The 17500-nt window shown below is 46.9% G+C and overlaps 1 protein-coding gene across 3 annotated transcripts in view; it reads left to right on the top strand.

Moving 5' to 3' along the window:
• LOC139749809 (uncharacterized) overlaps positions 1-17500 on the top strand; it is a 189164-nt gene that overhangs the window by 10656 nt on the left and 161008 nt on the right. For 2 of the 3 annotated variants that reach the window (XM_071664081.1, XM_071664082.1), the window contains exon 2: positions 16371-17500. This exon is cut by the window's right edge and continues 265 nt beyond it. The exons of the other annotated variant lie outside the window; for it this stretch is intronic. In XM_071664081.1, the coding sequence (XP_071520182.1) occupies positions 17488-17500 (13 nt within the window). In that variant the 5' untranslated portion in view covers positions 16371-17487. The remainder of the gene's footprint in view (positions 1-16370) is intronic. 3 annotated transcript variants of the gene reach the window in all.

Genomic DNA, 17500 nt, shown 5'->3' with positions numbered 1-17500 from the left:
TGGTGGTGGTGGTAGTGTTGGTGTGACGGCAAGTGTCGGGTAAGAGTGCGTAAGAAGGCGTCGGTGACGCAAGCGATGGTTGGGGGGTGAGTGGTGGTGGTGATGGTGGCGTGACGCAGAGAGAGAGAGAGAGAGAGAGAGAGAGAGAGAGAGAGAGAGAGAGAGAGAGAGAGAGAGAGAGAGAGAGAGAGAGAGAGAGAGAGAGAGAGAGGATCGTGATGACGACACGTGGGGTGGTAATGGATGGGGCGGGCGGGTAGCTGTGTGTGCTGCAGCTTGCACAGCGACACGGGCTGGCAATGCTGACTGGCGGTCGTTGTGGAACAGCATGTGTGGTGGGTAGGTGGGTGAGTGGGTAAGTAGGTGGATAGGTGGGTGTGTCGGTGGTAGAAGGAGCAGCGATGGTTGTAGCGAGTGTTGGGTGGGCATGGGGAATGTTAGGTAGCTGCTGTGGGCCAGCACAAAGGATTATATTGGTCAGTCCAGACGGGTGGAGATATTACCAGTAGTGGGTGTACAAGCAGTGTAAGTGGGTGTAGGAGAACTGTCAGTGGGTGTAGGGGGCGGGATAAGGATAGAGTGACCTGGGCGTGAGTATGAGGGGGCTAACTGGACTGTATAAAACAATGATGAGCAAGTTATTAACAGAGGAAGAAACATTTACTGATCACTGATCGTGTGTATAGACGCGTGGGACGAAGTTCTGGTGTGTTACAGACGACTGGAGTAAGTGTGTGCGTGGGTCGTACGTGGGTGGTGGGTAGACGCAGGTGGGCGCTGGTGGAAGAAGTTGAAGGTGGGCATGGCTGGTGAGTGGATGTGTGCATCATGGTTGGTGAAGGCAGTAGGGGGTAGCGATAGCGGGTGATGCAAGACAGAGGGAGGGTGTTGTGATGGAGGGAGGGTGAGGTACTGGGAGTTGGTGGAGGGAGGGTGTGGTGGAGAGACGTCGCGGTACTACTGGGCGTTGGTGGAAGGAGGGTGTGGTGGAGAGACGTCGCGGTACTACTGGGCGTTGGTGGAGGGAGGGTGTGGTGGAGAGACGGCGCGGCGGTACTGGGCGTTGGTGGAGGGAGGGTGAGGTACGCTGGTACTGGACTGAGTGAGTGAGGTAGGGCGGGAGGCTTTAATATGGTACACATCGATTCCTTGAGAGAGACACACACACGAAAGGAAGGAAGAGAAGGCGTCGCTGAACAGCTGTGTCCTCGCCCGCGCGATCAAGTGGCGCCTTCCACACAGAGCCAGCGTAGTTAATCATCACCTCGGTCATCGCGGGAGGAGGGAAGGAGGGGAAAATGAGGCGTTGATGTATCCGAGGACCCGCCAACAGTGCTGGTGGACGGTTATGATATGAAGACGAGAAGAAGAAAAAAAAGGCATCGAAATGAAAGAATTATACTCACGTGGTACTTTCAAAACTCATGCAGACTTCACGACGCGAGTTCGTGATCAGTCGTTCGTACATATGATAACGCTGGTCGTCGTCCGTGGGGATGGGGGGTGACAGAAGACCCCCCCACCATGACATAATGATACACACATCCTCTTCCAGTCACTGTATCGAGTTTCGATAATGATATTCTTTTTTTTTTTTTCATTTTCTCCCTCGCCAGCAGCTTGGGGCCAGAGCAAACAGGGCGAGAGCGGTAAACTTCACAGTCACCGGGCCCCCAAGCTGTGTGTGGCTCAGAACGTCGAGACCACCACCAGTCCAACTTCTAAGTTTCGCACACTAGTTCTCTTTCTCTTACACAGTCATCACGGCAATCCTCTAACCTATAACCCGATGGCATGAGACGGATCGAGACAAAAAAAAAAGAGGCTGGAGGGGGGTTTTTTCATCAGAGGTTATCATCCAAGATCGAAACGAAAACACTTCACCGGAGGCTTAGTAAACAAGAGAGAAATTACATGATAGAATTTCTTGCTAGCCTTCATCAGGGTTCCGTAATCGATGACTGTGCTTGCACAGCTATTGTAGGGCGTTATAGCAAAACACACACACACACACACACACACACACACACACACAAACAAGAGTGTTCTCTGAGCAATAACGGCGCGCACACACACACACACACACACACAAACAAGAGTGTTCTCTGAGCAATAACGGCGTACACACACACACACACACACACACACACACACACTGGAGTGCGGACATGCGATAATGCTCTTCTTTCCTAAGTGACATTAAAGCCGTCGATATGGTCAACACAGACGAATGATGGGGTGTTTGCGCAACCATAAGCATCTGACGTCACGCGCTCTGGGGGGAAAAAAAAAGGTGCATAGAAAATACGGCGCTTTCTCGACTACCACAAAGAACGTCATGTGGTCAGCAGAGAGGAGGAAAAAAAAACACCAAACAAATGATAACAATAATATGCAGCTCAATCGTACGGACAACACACGGGAGCGAATCATGTAACACTTTTAAAAATAATTCGCCTGGTAAAGCATAAACATCTACTGGATGACACAGACCTGTGCCCACGCCTTGGAAGATCTACGCCCTCGCTCCCTCTTGTGTGTGTGTGTGTGTGTGTGTGTGTGTGTGTGTGTGTGTGTCTGTGTGTGGAAAGGGGGGGGGGGAAGGTTTATGGAGAACGAGTGAGTGGGAGGAGGGGAAGGAGGAAGGAGAGATGGGAGGGGAGGGGAGGTCGCCTCACTGACTGAATCTCCTGTGCTAGCTACAAGTCCCGTGTCCACCACCCCCTTGGCGATGAACACCATCGAGGGGTATAGGACGGACGTCTTGTCTGAGAAACAGAAGCTTATTGATAAAAACGTTCCTGCAGCCATATGCTCCGGTGTGTAGGACCCAGATTCTACACACAGGAAATGTCTGTGACGTAAATGTATAAGATTCAAGCTCGATCGAGGTCAAAAACTTGAGGCTACATCTTAGCAGTCAGACTCGAGAGTTGAGAACCGCTGACGGTCACAGATCAGACACACGAAGTCTGAATAATACAGACACACACACACACACACACACATATATATATATATATATATATATATATATATATATATATATATATATATATATATATATATATATACATTATCATACTTAATCGCCGTCTCACGCGTCAGCGAGGTAGCGCAAGGAAACAAACGAAGAATGGCCCAAAAGAAACATGAGCGGACGACCGGATGAGGCGAGTTTGTCGTCATCAAAGCCATTCGGGTATGCACTGATTGTTTTGGCTCCTGCCCCCCTGTGTATTTTATCTGAAAATCCCTCGGAAACGACTCCCCACGCCGTGTGTTTATTTTCACGACCTGTGTGTGTGTAGGGGGAGAGAGAGAGAGAGAGAGAGAGAGAGAGAGAGAGAGAGAGAGAGAGAGAGAGAGAGAGAGAGAGAGAGAGAGAGAGAGAGAGAGAGGAGAGAGAGGGAAGAGGTGCGATGAGTTCGAGAGCGTTTTCGAGTTTTCTCCGCTCTTGGCCTCACTCTCAAAATATACCCAGGAGGGTGGAACGAGAGGCGGGAGAGTGGGTTGGGTAAGGGGTGGTGAGGAAGGACGGAGGCCTGTATGACGATCCCTCCTCACCCCCCATAACCCTCCCGTCCGGTGCCAAGAAAAAAAAAAAAAACGTCCTGGGAGCCTTGATGTATACACTAGTCCACAGGGAGGATCACAGCCACCGTCTGTCTCCGCCGACACTCGGTGAGGTCCGGGCCGTTCCGTGACCTTCCCTTGCATATGGCTGAGACAGGCGCCAAATGTCGTAAGAACGTGACGCAATAAAGACCTCTTCCACTTCCTAAAAGAATCACCTAGGATGACCTAGTGGGAAGGAATTTCCACCGACGTAGACTCACTATGAAGTGGAATGCACGCTACGCATCAGACTTCACTAATAACGTACGATAACGCCATCTGGTAACGTCATGGTATACCATGAAACAGTGTAGTACATGGCAGATCAAATCTCCGTCCCTGTTTCTCGACCTCCTGCCACTTTCTCTCGTACTCCTCCCAAGGACACGCACTCCTTCCTCGCGGTTTCCGTTCCAACACTTCCCCTCTCTGTGTCTTCGTCTATTCTAACTACAGGATTACAGATCGTATCTCTCGCATAACAGCACGTTATAACTCACGCCAACGATATGCACAAAAACAAAAACAGGAAATACACTATGGTTTATGACAGTGCACCATGGAACTATACAACGCTAGAGAACGCAAAATGATACAGTACACAACAACACAACACAGTGTAAACCCACATTATGCTGCCGTACACCAAAACAACAAAATACAAAGACAAATGTAAGAAAATACTACAAAATACAAAGATAAATGTAAGAAAATACAAAATACAAAGACAAATGTAAGAAAATACAACAAAATACAAAGACAAATGTAAGAAAATACAACAAAATACAACTACTCCCGCCACAGGGGACAACGTAAATATGCAACACAACAGAACACCAAGACGCATGATACAACACAGCACAGCACTACATGAAGACACAGTTCATCACAACACCAAAATACGGAAGGCAAAAAAAAGTAAAAAACACTCTGCGACATGATGCAACACAACACAAACACTAAAACAAGGCACAACACAAAACATAACACAACACCACAAGATTTAACAACACATCACTGCTATCAAAACATAACACAACACCACAGGCAGGTACAACCCACCACAACAAGGTATACCATAAAGCGCTCGTTCCTCACCCATCAGAGCCACACCAGGGTGACGATGTGATGTTGGGGGGAGGGTTAGTACATCATGTGTGTTTGTGTGTGTGTGGAGGGGCGATAGACTGCTCTCATTGTGTGTGTGTGTGTCTGGAGGGGCGACAGACTGCTCTCATTGTGTGTGGTGTGTGTGTGTGTGTGTGTGTGTGTGTGTGTGTGTGTGTGTGTGTGTGTGTGCTCATCGACGCGCTAAAGTATTTTTGGCCACGTTTACAGGGAGAAGAACAATGTGTCTGATTGTATGACCCGTGCCACGCCGGTGATGGGAGGTTGGTTGTTGGGGCTGGGAGGGCAGGGAGGGCTCGGGGTATTATACATGTGTCGGGAGGGGGTCGAAGCGAAGAGTGTGTTACGTGCGACATCGACGAATGGGGGGGGGGGGGGAACTGATCAGAAACGGCACACAAAGCACATATTCTCAAGAAACTGTTTCCTTCCTCTAGAATATTTGGATATTTGTACGTGTGTACAAAGTTAATGTACAATGGAATCCAGTACTATACGAACTGAGGGACAAACAAGTGAGTTAATGATGTCACACACACACACACACACACACAAACACACATATATTCGAACCCCGGGGGACGTGTAGCGTCGTTATATAAATTACCGAAAAATGAGAGGAAAAAAAGGGGCTATTTGAGTTGAAATATCATACTGATAAATAAAACTCTTCCATGAAATCTGCGCAATGGGTGTGATATAATCTCCCCAATAAATACAACCAACTTAAGGTCATATATATATATATATATATATATATATATATATATATATATATATATATATATATATATATATATATATATATATATATATTCCTATGAGTCCACGGGGAAAATGAAACACGAAAAGTTCCCAAGTGCACTTTCGTGTAACGATCACATCATCAGGGGAGATACAAAAAAGAAATATATCAGTCAGTTGATATACAACGAAGAGACGCAGCTAGGACGCCATTTGATAAACCAACCATGGCATTTTTTTCCCTCGAAATTCAAGTCCGAGAGAGATATGCGGGTTTACATTTACCTTTGGGTATACAGCTTGGCAGGACACGGTACACTACAAATGGACCACGAGATGAGAAGACTCTCCCGTCTCACATCACCCAATGGTACGTGCGTACATAAGCTCCCCCTGTCACATCTGGATTGATCTGATGGTGCCTACGACCCGTGTGGCTCTCCCTACCCTCTCAGGTTTACGAGATGTGATGGTGGGGTTATCTCATGGACCACTAGCTGGTCTGAGATGGAGAACTTTCGTTGCCTCGTGGTCCAGTGGTAGCGAATCGGCTGGCCACGCGATAGGAGCGGGGTTCGAAGCCACGGGAGCTTTACAGGTAAATAGTTATGGTGTATGCAAGTGTCCAGCGCATGTTAAATCTATATAATCTATACCGTAGCGCTGGCGGTGTGAGGAGTGCAAGGGACAGAGTTCACTGGAGCAATGTGGTATACAGGGGACGACGTGCTGTAAATGGACTGAGCAAGAGCGTATGAAGTGGTATGGGGGAAAACCACCACGGTAAGGTGTGAAGGGTCTAGCAGTGGATCTATAGGAGGCTCTGGCGCTTGCTCCACTACACATGACAGATGGGGGAGAGTGGATGTGAGAGAGAGAGAGAGAGAGAGAGAGAGAGAGAGAGAGAGAGAGAGAGAGAGAGAGAGAGAGAGAGAGAGAGAGAGAGAGAGAGAGAGAGAGAGAGAGAGAGAGAGAGATATGTATAAAAAGAGTTCATCTACGTACCACAGGAAGCCATATGACAGACCAGCATCACATGCCACCATCTCATCTCTCTCCTGACACCCAGCAGTTCCTGTATGCCAGGAAGGGTGACCTAACCAACACGTAAGAAGAAGTGTGGTGCCAACCACGTCACAATAATGTTTATCTTGGCCAGTGCAGGGGTTCGGACCCCAGCGCCCCGCTTCCCACACCACCCTACCAGCTCACGCCAATATTCTCTACCGGACTTTCGCGTTGCTTCTCAGCTGAGGTGAACGCGAGAGTAATCGATAAAGAAGTGGTATAGAATAAACTGAACACCTTCCAGCTCAGCAATTACGTACGTGGTTCATTAGCATTTATCACTCATTAACCAGCTCTCATTAACCATCTCTCATTAACCATCTCTCATTAACCATCTCTCATTTATTCATCTACTGCTTCGAGAGAACGAATGAGTTAATGGAACTTTTTCTTCTTGGTATGTGGCAGGCTTAACCCACGATGGTCGTTGAGGAGAGAGTGGGTAACTCGTTACTTACTGGGAGGACAATACGAGTGTCGTCTGGGGGAGGACAATACGAGTGTCGTTTGGGGGAGGACAATAAGAGTGTCGTTTGGGGGAGGACAATACGAGTGTCGTTGGGGGAGGACAATACGAGTGTCGTTTGGGGAGGACAATAAGAGTGTCGTTTGGGGGAGGACAATACGAGTGTCGTTGGGGGAGGACAATACGAGTGTCGTTTGGGGAGGACAATACGAGTGTCGTTTGGGGGAGGACAAACACGCAACACCCACCAGCCCCTGGGACGCTGACTGATCCTTGGGGAGACACCGGCGTGGTGCCCCTGAGCGCTCGCCAGCCTATCCAATCTTGGGTGGCGGGTGCTGATCGTCTGCTGGGGAGGAGGGTTGGGAGAACGGACGCTCCTCGGACACACGGACCCTTGGGGAGAGACGGCGTGGCCACTCTCACTACCCCACTAGAACTATGGGGGAGCACATCGAGCGTCTGGGAGACAGTGTGGGGACTCTACTCCCCACTAACGATGGGGTGGAGGTTGATTCTTGGGGAGACAATGTGGTCACGTTACTCCCCACGTTAGGGTGGAGGTTGAATGTTGGGGAGACATTCAATTGCCTCTCTCTCCGGCGCCACTCACTGTGGGACCAACACTGTGTGTGTGTGTGTGTGTGTGTGTGTGTGTGTGTGTGTGTGTGTGTGTGTGTGTGTGTGTGTTGTGTGTGTGTCTGTGTGTGTGTGTGTGTGTGTGTGTGTGTGTGTGTGTGTGTGTCTTCTCCCTCTAAATGCTCGCCAACCACTGACTCCTTGACGAAGGCTTCTCTCCACTCGAAACCACAGAGACATCGTGTCACGACGCAACCCTGTGCTCGTCCACCCATCCGGGACGTCCCCTCCTCCACACAACCCCGGCAATCTGAAAGGGTCGTTAACCCATAACTGATAACTGAAGAGCAAGCGATTCAATAACTCTGGGAATTTCAGAGAGAGAGAGAGAGAGAGAGAGAGAGAGAGAGAGAGAGAGAGAGAGAGAGAGAGAGAGAGAGAGAGAGAGAGAGAGAGAGAGAGAGAGAGAGAGAGAGAGGATATTACTGATGGCAAATGGAATAATAGCACGAGTGGCAGAAGACACAGCCTCTGGCTGGGTGTGAGGGGGAAGGGAGGCTTTGTAATGGGTTCAGAAGAAGGGAGTGGATACTTGCGTGGACTTTTTAAGTCTTGAACGCACCACACTTGGGGACCTCGAGCCGAGGTGCGACCCAACCCCAGCGTTCTCGCTCACGACGACGAAGAAAGTTTTGATGAGGAATGTAATGACCCGTGACATTTCACCTCTTATCATGGAGTAACATCCCTCAGATACACTTGACTTTTGACTCATATATAATGTCTTCAGAATAAGTCTATGAAGAAGTAATAGCAGAATAAACCTATGAATAAGTAATAGCAGAATAAATCTATGACTAAGTAATAGCAGAATAAACCTATGAATAAGTAATAGCAGAATAAACCTATGAATAAGTAATAGCAGAATAAATCTATGACTAAGTAATAGCAGAATAAACCTATGAATAGGTAATAGCAGAATAAACCTATGACTAAGTAATAGCAGAATAAACCTATGACTAAGTAATAGCAGAATAAACCTATGAATAGGTAATAGCAGAATAAACCTATGACTAAGTAATAGCAGAATATACCTATAACTAAGTAATAGCAGAATAAACCTATGACTAAGTAATAGCAGAATATACCTATAACTAAGTAATAGCAGAATAAACCTATGAATAGGTAATAGCAGAATAAACCTTGAATAAGTAATAGCAGAATAAACCTATGAATAAGTAATAGCAGAATAAACCTATAACTAAGTAATAGCAGAATAAACCTATGAATAAGTAATAGCAGAATAAACCTATGACTAAGTAATAGCAGAATAAACCTATGAATAGGTAATAGCAGAATAAACCTTGAATAAGTAATAGCAGAATAAACCTATGAATAGGTAATAGGAGAATAAACCTATGACTAAGTAATAGCAGAATAAACCTATGAATAAGTAATAGCAGAATAAACCTATGACTAAGTAATAGCAGAATATACCTATAACTAAGTAATAGCAGAATAAACCTATGAATAGGTAATAGCAGAATAAACCTTGAATAAGTAATAGCAGAATAAACCTATGAATAAGTAATAGCAGAATAAACCTATAACTAAGTAATAGCAGAATAAACCTATGAATAAGTAATAGCAGAATAAACCTATGACTAAGTAATAGCAGAATAAACCTATGAATAGGTAATAGTAGAATAAACCTATGACTAAGTAATAGCAGAATAAACCTATGAATAGGTAATAGCAGAATAAACCTTGAATAAGTAATAGCAGAATAAACCTATAACTAAGTAATAGCAGAATAAACCTTGAATAAGTAATAGCAGAATAAGCCTATGAATAAGTAATAGCAGAATAAACCTATGAATAAGTCATTGGCAGAATTACTTTTAGGCTGTTCAGGGGAAAACCATGTTACATGTACTGAATCACAGATGTGGAGAAACATTTTCGTGTCTCAATATAATTTCTTACGAAACCAACCTCTCTCTCTCTCTCTCTCTCTCTCTCTCTCTCTCTCTCTCTCTCTCTCTCTCTCTCTCTCTCTCTCTCTCTCTCTCTCTGTCGGGATCCCGGCTTCCACGACACATAAGCTCGAATTCATTATGAGAGCTCAGTCCCTTACGGTCTCATATTACGTTAACTTATAATTTTCAACTTAATGAAGACTGGTGACTGGGGTGTCTTTGAGCCCATCGATTGCCAGGCTCGTTAAGGCTTTCGGCGTCGAGTTATAGCCAATAGTCGCGTGATCCTGAACACATCATCTCCACCTGCTCAGAGATGATTTAACACAGGTGTATGATATATCCGTCAACATACGTTATACTACCGGGTTATCAGGGCATTATCATACGACCGTGGTAAGCAATTTCATCTCTTCCCATCCCGGATATTCAATAAATCTGTTTATCTAAAATGATAAAGATATGAATACGAAAAAATAAAAGCCGATATCATCACTTGGCAGTGAGGATATGTCCACTCTTGCAAATCTTACACTGGTGGTGATATTTCCCATCGGCGTTTTATCGTCTTCAGGCCGAACCCGAGAGACATATGAGAAATCGCATTCTAAAACGATGGTCATCATGGGGAGTCGAAGACAGATACCCTTCTCCTCCTCCCTTGTGGCTGGTGGATGAAAAAGAGACACGTAGGGAAGAGGGGCATCGTCTCAACCAGCCCCATGGTGGGAGGCAGAGACACGACTGAATTCATAAATACATCTACATAATACAGCGACCGAGGCGGTGCCTTTACGTCGGTCGGAAATAAGCGTCACCCTGGCCACTGCCGAAAGGGAAAGTTACGTGCTCGTCGTTTTCCGAGGCGTGTTTGTAGAGACAGATTGTTCCCGTCGTTACACTCTCGCCTGTTGGGATCGTAATTCTGGCTGAGGGAGGTCGAGGCCTGTGTGATCTATGGATTGTAACTCTTGGTAATGGACGCGCATCAACATTCTCTCGGGTCGCAGTCGGGCTAAACCATACCTCTCAGATTTTTCTACACGTTTGTCCCAGAAGTTTGATAGAGGAGGGCTCGAAGTTTGTCACTGGAATTCGGGGGGGCGGGGGCCCCTGGTTCTCGGTAAGCCTTAAGATTTACGTGGCTTTACGAATCAGGGAGAGAGAAAGAAAAAAAAAAGCATTCTGATATCTGAATGAAGGCACACGTGTCTTCAGAAATTCACCGTTTTCTCTCTATTGTCTGTCGATCGGAATCTAAAAATAAGCTTAGACTTACATATGATAAAAGAAAATTCTGTTATCACTTGAAAGTTATGAATCTTATCATTTCTTTTGCTGTTTCTATAGAAAACTACCAATACTTTATCGCCCACAAACACCAGAGATTCATGTGGTCAACGGGGACCCGACATTACCGTGTTGCTTCCACGTTCCCCAAAGGATATCTTGAGGGGCGGCTAATGGACACAGGAGACTTACGCCACTCCACCCCACACACACCTTACCTCCCGTTACTCCTATTCAGTCTGGCACCAGGCAAGCGACCTACGAGTCCGTGCGGACCCCCTCCAGCCAGCCTGAGAGCCTCGTCCCTCCGACCAACGAGTCGTTAACGTCCCCGTGGACCTCGAAGTACATCAGCCTTCCAGCGGTGCGGTGTTGCCGTCCCCAACCCACACACACTCTACCATATCGCCTCCTCCCGACCTTCACCGCCGCCACCACCACGCCCTCCCTGGGCAACGTCGGCTCCTCGCTCGCTGCCCCAGCAAGCAGGTTTCCGCTCGCCTGACGCTGCTGTGATACGTTCATGAACAGAACAACATCACTACAGATGGGACGAAGGTTACCACAGCGGGCGTGCGGGTGAGGCGTTACGGAATAGATGATCGTGTGATCAAAGGTGTGACTGTGAATATCTTTTTTCTTTTTCACTCGCGGTGTAACTTAAAGCGGTTGTACTTGCCCTTCAACATCTTTAAAACACTAGTACGATCTAAGTAAACACTTTACTTGAAGTGGAATTACGAGTGGCCAGTTATCAACCTTGCCAAAATAAGTTACTGACGAGACGATGAAACACTAACCGACCTCATAATAGTCGTATATATATATATATATATATATATATATATATATATATATATATATATATATATATATATATATATATATATATATATATATATATATTATATATATTTATATATATATAAATATATATAAATATATATAAATATATATATATATATTATATATATATATATATATATATATATATATATATATATATATATATATATATATATATATATATATATATATATATATATATATATATATATATATATTCAACCTCGTTTGACTGTAGATACTTTCGTAACATTTCATTCATGAAAGAAAAACCCGCAGAGTTTCCTTCATCATCATGATATTTTCTTTCACGGTACGAAGATATGCGGACGGGCGCCGATCAAATCATTCCCTTACACTCGCCCACCATACATCAACTGATCCATTATCGTACAGTGTTGACACATCCGCCTCGGGAATCGCTTTTTGACCAATACCATTCAATCTTTTTTCTCTTTCTTTTTTGGCTATCACGAGTTTTTGCCATATTAAGATATGGTGTTTAAAATGTGTGTGTGTGTGTGTGTGTGTGTGTGTGTGTGTGTGTGTGTGTGTGTGTGTGTGTGTGTGTGTGTGTGTAATCGTCTCTCTGTGGTTATCTAAGTGTGTCTACGAGGTGACCAAATAATTACATCATCCAGCTTCTTAAAGGTACATACATAATAGTCCAATTTCGGTCTGAATGCAATCGAATTTCCTGTATACACACACACACACACACACACACACACACACACACACACACACACACACACACACGCACACACACCAACCACAACGACTAAAGGTTAAGTAAGACTAGGTAGGAGAAGTGATCTCCTTAAATATCGTCCAACCACTCTCTCCTCCCCACACACACACACACACACCACCACCACACACACACACCACTCTAGGTAACACGGGGAAAACTCCTTGTGGGATCGTTCCATGAGTTAAGTAAGACTAGGGAGGAGAAGTGATCTCCCTAAATATTGTCCACCACCCTCTCTCCTCCTCCCCACCCACACACACACACACACACACACACACACACACACATACCACCACACTACCACTCTAGGTAACACGGGGGAAACTCCTTGTGGGATCGTTCCATGGGGTGAGGGTGCGGCTCTTCGCCTCGATATGGCTGGAAGGCCTCTTCGTTCCATGGGGTGAGGGGGCGACTCGATATGGCTGGAAGGCCTCATCGTTCCATGGGGTGAGGGGGCGACTCGATATGGCTGTAAGGCCTCTTCGTTCCATGGGGTGAGGGGGCGACTCGATATGGCTGGAAGGCCTCATCGTTCCATGGGGTGAGGGGGCGACTCGATATGGCTGGAAGGCCTCATCGTTCCATGGGGTGAGGGGGCGACTCGATATGGCTGGAAGGCCTCATCGTTCCATGGGGAGAGGGTGCGGCTCGATACGGCTGGAAGGCCTCATTGTTCCATGGGGTGAGGGTGCGGCTCTTCGCCTCGATATGGCTGGAAGACCTCAGCTCCAAGACAGCAGGGATGCACTACGTCTGGCGGTAGTAGCACCTGGGTCCTCCTCGGTGCAATATTAGTACAGCGGGTGTGTGAGTGTGTGTGTGTGTGTGTGTGTGTGTGTGTGTGTGTGTGTGTGTGTGTGTGTGTGTGTGTGTGTTCTTATCACCCATCCCCGAGGGTTGGTTCACTGTTCGGGTGGTTAATAGAGAGGGGGGGGAGGGTTACTTCTATGAACTACGAGGGGGTCATGAGAGCCTTCAACGTCATGTTATATAAACTACCTCCCTTCTTCAGGCGTTGAAAGTAATGCTAAGGCCACATACGTAACCCCCTCACCAAGCAAAATCAGGATACGACTTTCTTTTAGGACACTGACCGAATGAACGAATCAAGAGTCTCTTGGGTGTTTGCAGACTTGACGTTCAAAGGTAGAAAGGCTTTGGAATGAAGGGAAGATGAAGGAAGGAGGAGATCTCCACAGCTTCACTGGAATGAAGGGAAGACGTAGGAGGATTGAGACACTCCACAGACAGCTTCACTGGGTGAGATGAAGGGAGGAAGAGACACTCCACAGCTTCAATGTTCGAGGGAAGATGGCGCTATCATAACGGTCAATGCTCGTGTGTCTGGTATCCAGACAGAAACTGTAGGAAGCAGCAGCAAAAGGCTAGTAACGGGTCCAACCTCTGGTGTTGCAGTCTTCCATTCTGGAGCTACTGACAAACTCCTCCTGTTGTTACTGATGTGGTTCTCCATCACATTAATGTTACGTCCTCCATCCTGTTATTACTGGTACAGCTCTCCATCCTGCTCTTAATGTTACGTCCTCCATCCTATTTGTTACTGTTGGGGGGGTCTTCCCTCCTGTTGTTACTGTTACGATCCTCCCTACCGTTGGTCGTTACAGTCCTCCATCCCGTTGTTACTGTTACAATCTTCCAACCCGTTGTTACTGATACAACCCCTCCCTACTGTTGTTACTGTTACAATCTTCCAACCCGTTGTTACTGATACAACCCCTCCCTACTGTTGTTACTGTTACAATCTTCCAACCCGTTGTTACTGATACAACCCCTCCCTACTGTTGTTACTGTTACAATCTTCCAACCCGTTGTTACTGATACAACCCCTCCCTACTGTTGTTACTGTTACAATCTTCCAACCCGTTGTTACTGATACAACCCCTCCCTACTGTTGTTACTGTTACAATCTTCCAACCCGTTGTTACTGATACAACCCCTCCCTACTGTTGTTACTGTTACAGCCCGTTGTTACGGTCGCCGTTCCTAGCACCGCACCGAAATCCCGTCCAACGTGCCGCCGGCGCCGCTCTCATTACCGTGAGGGGCACTGCGTGTTCAGCAGCAGGTGGCCACGCCCTGTAGATGTTCGTGCCGGCCGCTACGCCGGGTCCCGGCGACGAAGTTAGGAGAAGGATGAATAAGGCAGGAGCGTATCGATGTTTACATTGGCGAGGTCAGTGGTCGGGGAGGGCGCTGGGAGCGAGCGAGAGAGAGAGAGAGAGAGAGAGAGAGAGAGAGAGAGAGAGAGAGAGAGAGAGAGAGAGAGAGAGAGAGAGAGAGAGAGAGAGAGATTATTAGGCAGACATAGGGATGATAGATAAATAGAGATGCAGAGAAAGAAAGAGGGTAGATTAAGACGAGATAGAGAGAGAGAGAGAGAGAGAGAGAGAGAGAGAGAGAGAGAGAGAGAGAGAGAGAGAGAGAGAGAGAGAGAGAGAGAGAGAGAGATGGGGGGGGAGACAGACAGCCCTTCACCCACCACCCACTTCCCGAGTCTCGACGCCTCTCCCCAGCACTTTCCACGACATTTGCAATGCGCTCCAAACCCCTTGCAAGAAAAAAAAAATTCAGCGGGTTCGCTCCGCATCGTAAAACACTCCCGGATCGTCCAAACGTTTTGCATGACGATACATTCTTCCTTGAAGGGGTTGGGTAAGGTGGGTGGGTGGCGGCGGCAGTGCGGGATCCTATCAACGCACAATGTACGAGGGTGAGAGGGAGGGAGGTGGTCGTCTCCCTGCTGCAGTATTTCACGACCGACTTCGGAGGTTTAACCTTTATCAGAAGGACTTTCGGCGAGGTTTACTGCTGCACACTCCACCCGCGAGTGATGACGCAGGACGAAAGACTCCCAGGACTGATGACGGCGCTGAGTATGTGGGAGGAGGAAGAAGAGAACAGCGCTCGCTTGGTCGACCACAAGCTCTGTGTGTGTGTGTGAGAGAGAGAGAGAGAGAGAGAGAGAGAGAGAGAGAGAGAGAGAGAGAGAGAGAGAGAGAGAGAGAGAGAGAGAGAGAGAGAGAGAGAGAGGGCGGTATATGGTCACGTTCCCTCCACTTCCCCGTTCTGTGCTGCGTGTGTCCTCCCTTCACACCCCTCCGTGTGGTGACAGGTGGTGCATGTTACCCTCCCTCCCCACGCCCTCTCTCTCTGTGATACATCTTCCCTCCCTGAATCAATAGGGTTGTGGCCTGTCATTCCTCTCTCACATAACGATGCCTTCCCCGCGTGTGAATTCATCTCGGAGGTGTTTTCGCTCCACGACGCATACAAGGCTTGTGTCTCTTGGAGACTAAACCGTGGTCCAGGGTAGCAAAAGGCACAGTGTATGACAGACACGGGACACGACATAATGTGCAGGATCAGCCATGGTCTAGGGTAGCGTAAGCTCTACGTACCTAGACGAGGGACATGGCTACTCTCTCGTGCTCATTCCATAGCAAAAATATAAATGGGAAAATAAAAGACAACCTCGTCCTTAACTTGTGTTCGGGCTGAGCATCTAATAGGGCGACTGACTGGAACTTGTATCAAGTCGTTGTAGCCAACATACGACGCGCAGGGAGGCATCGCTTAACAGGGGCTTAGATGGGCAAAGACTTGTCCATCTGTTTCCTTGACTTCCTTCCTTACTTCCAGTTTCTCAGAGACCGTCTTAAGTGACGTAGACTACTATCACCTTCTTTCTACATCTTGGTAGTCTATTTTCTATCTTCCTCTTTCTTCATCTAGGTAGTCTATTTTCCTCTTGCTTCCACACGAAGGATATTTCCCTTTAGTCTTCGAGATGTGTAAATTCCTCACACTTCTACATACGCTCTTGAGAATAACGTCACCCCTAATGCTTTTCTCTCTCTCTCTTTTGACATTTCAGAGAAGGTATCGAACACAGACAGAATGGAGGAGACTGTAGTGAGGCAGCAGCACGCCAGTTACGACTATGGAATGGCCCTCAGGAGAACAAATGAAATGTTGGTGTATTTATAATATCACGAAGGAAATCATCCACAGCTGAGATGCTCAGCTGTTGAATCAAATCAAAGTTTTTGATATATAAAACCTAATTTCTTTTTTTCTGTGTGTGCGTATATACAGATATATATAGATATATATACATGACTAGTGTTTAAAGTCTTTGTATCATTCCACGAAGTGTGACGCATCTTGGCGGATCTCAAAGCCTCTGTTTCTTACCCCAACAACTGAAAGAATATTCACCTCAAGCGCGCGTGTGAGTGTGTACGTGTTTTGTGTTGGGGGTGGTGCACGAGTTACCCAAGTGTGTGGTAACTGGTAACGCCACCACAGCTCCGTAAAGCCAACGTTGCCTTACAGACGTGGAACGCCTTTGCCTTCGACCAATAACTCTTGAGAAACACAAGTGTATCAACACAGTAACGAAAAAAAAATAGAGGAAACGTCACTAAAGCAGTCAAGTGCACGGTGGCGAAACTTACTCTACGGAAGAAAACAATGCACTAGATATATTTTCAAAAGATCTGCTTTCGTAGATGGACACATTTTTCTTTTTCTTTTTTTTCAATGTTTGAAAATGTGATGGCATACTCTAAGTTACCCTCTGAAAAAGATCGATGGTGTGTGTGTGTCTGTGTGTCTTTATGTGTCGGGGTATGGTGGCTTGGCCATCGCTCGCACAAGTGAGTACCTGATCAGGATCCTCGAAGTGAGAAAGACGCCCGAAAAACTGGCAGAAATCAAAAGTTACACCGACGTCTCTCTCTCTCCCTCTCTCCACCTTCGACCCTCACTGGGCAGTCTTCCACCAGTACCTTCTGCAACCCTCTCCCTGTCCTCACCCACCTCTTCCCTCTCTCCCCACCCACCCTTTTCCCCATCTCCTGACGCACCTCGCCCCTGTTCCTTTACTCCCTCCCTCCTCTTCCCCTCCTCCTCCACCACTTTAACCCTATCTCCTCGAAAAGGACGGCCTCGTCCTCACGGACCACGCCTGCGCCTAGGGTTCGCTACACATGCTACGGTTTC

The sequence above is a fragment of the Panulirus ornatus genome, chromosome 8, assembly GCF_036320965.1.
Source record: "Panulirus ornatus isolate Po-2019 chromosome 8, ASM3632096v1, whole genome shotgun sequence".
NCBI classification, from domain to species: domain Eukaryota; kingdom Metazoa; phylum Arthropoda; class Malacostraca; order Decapoda; family Palinuridae; genus Panulirus; species Panulirus ornatus.
Note: the sequence above shows the minus strand (reverse complement) of the source record. Positions and strands in the feature narration are given on the sequence as shown.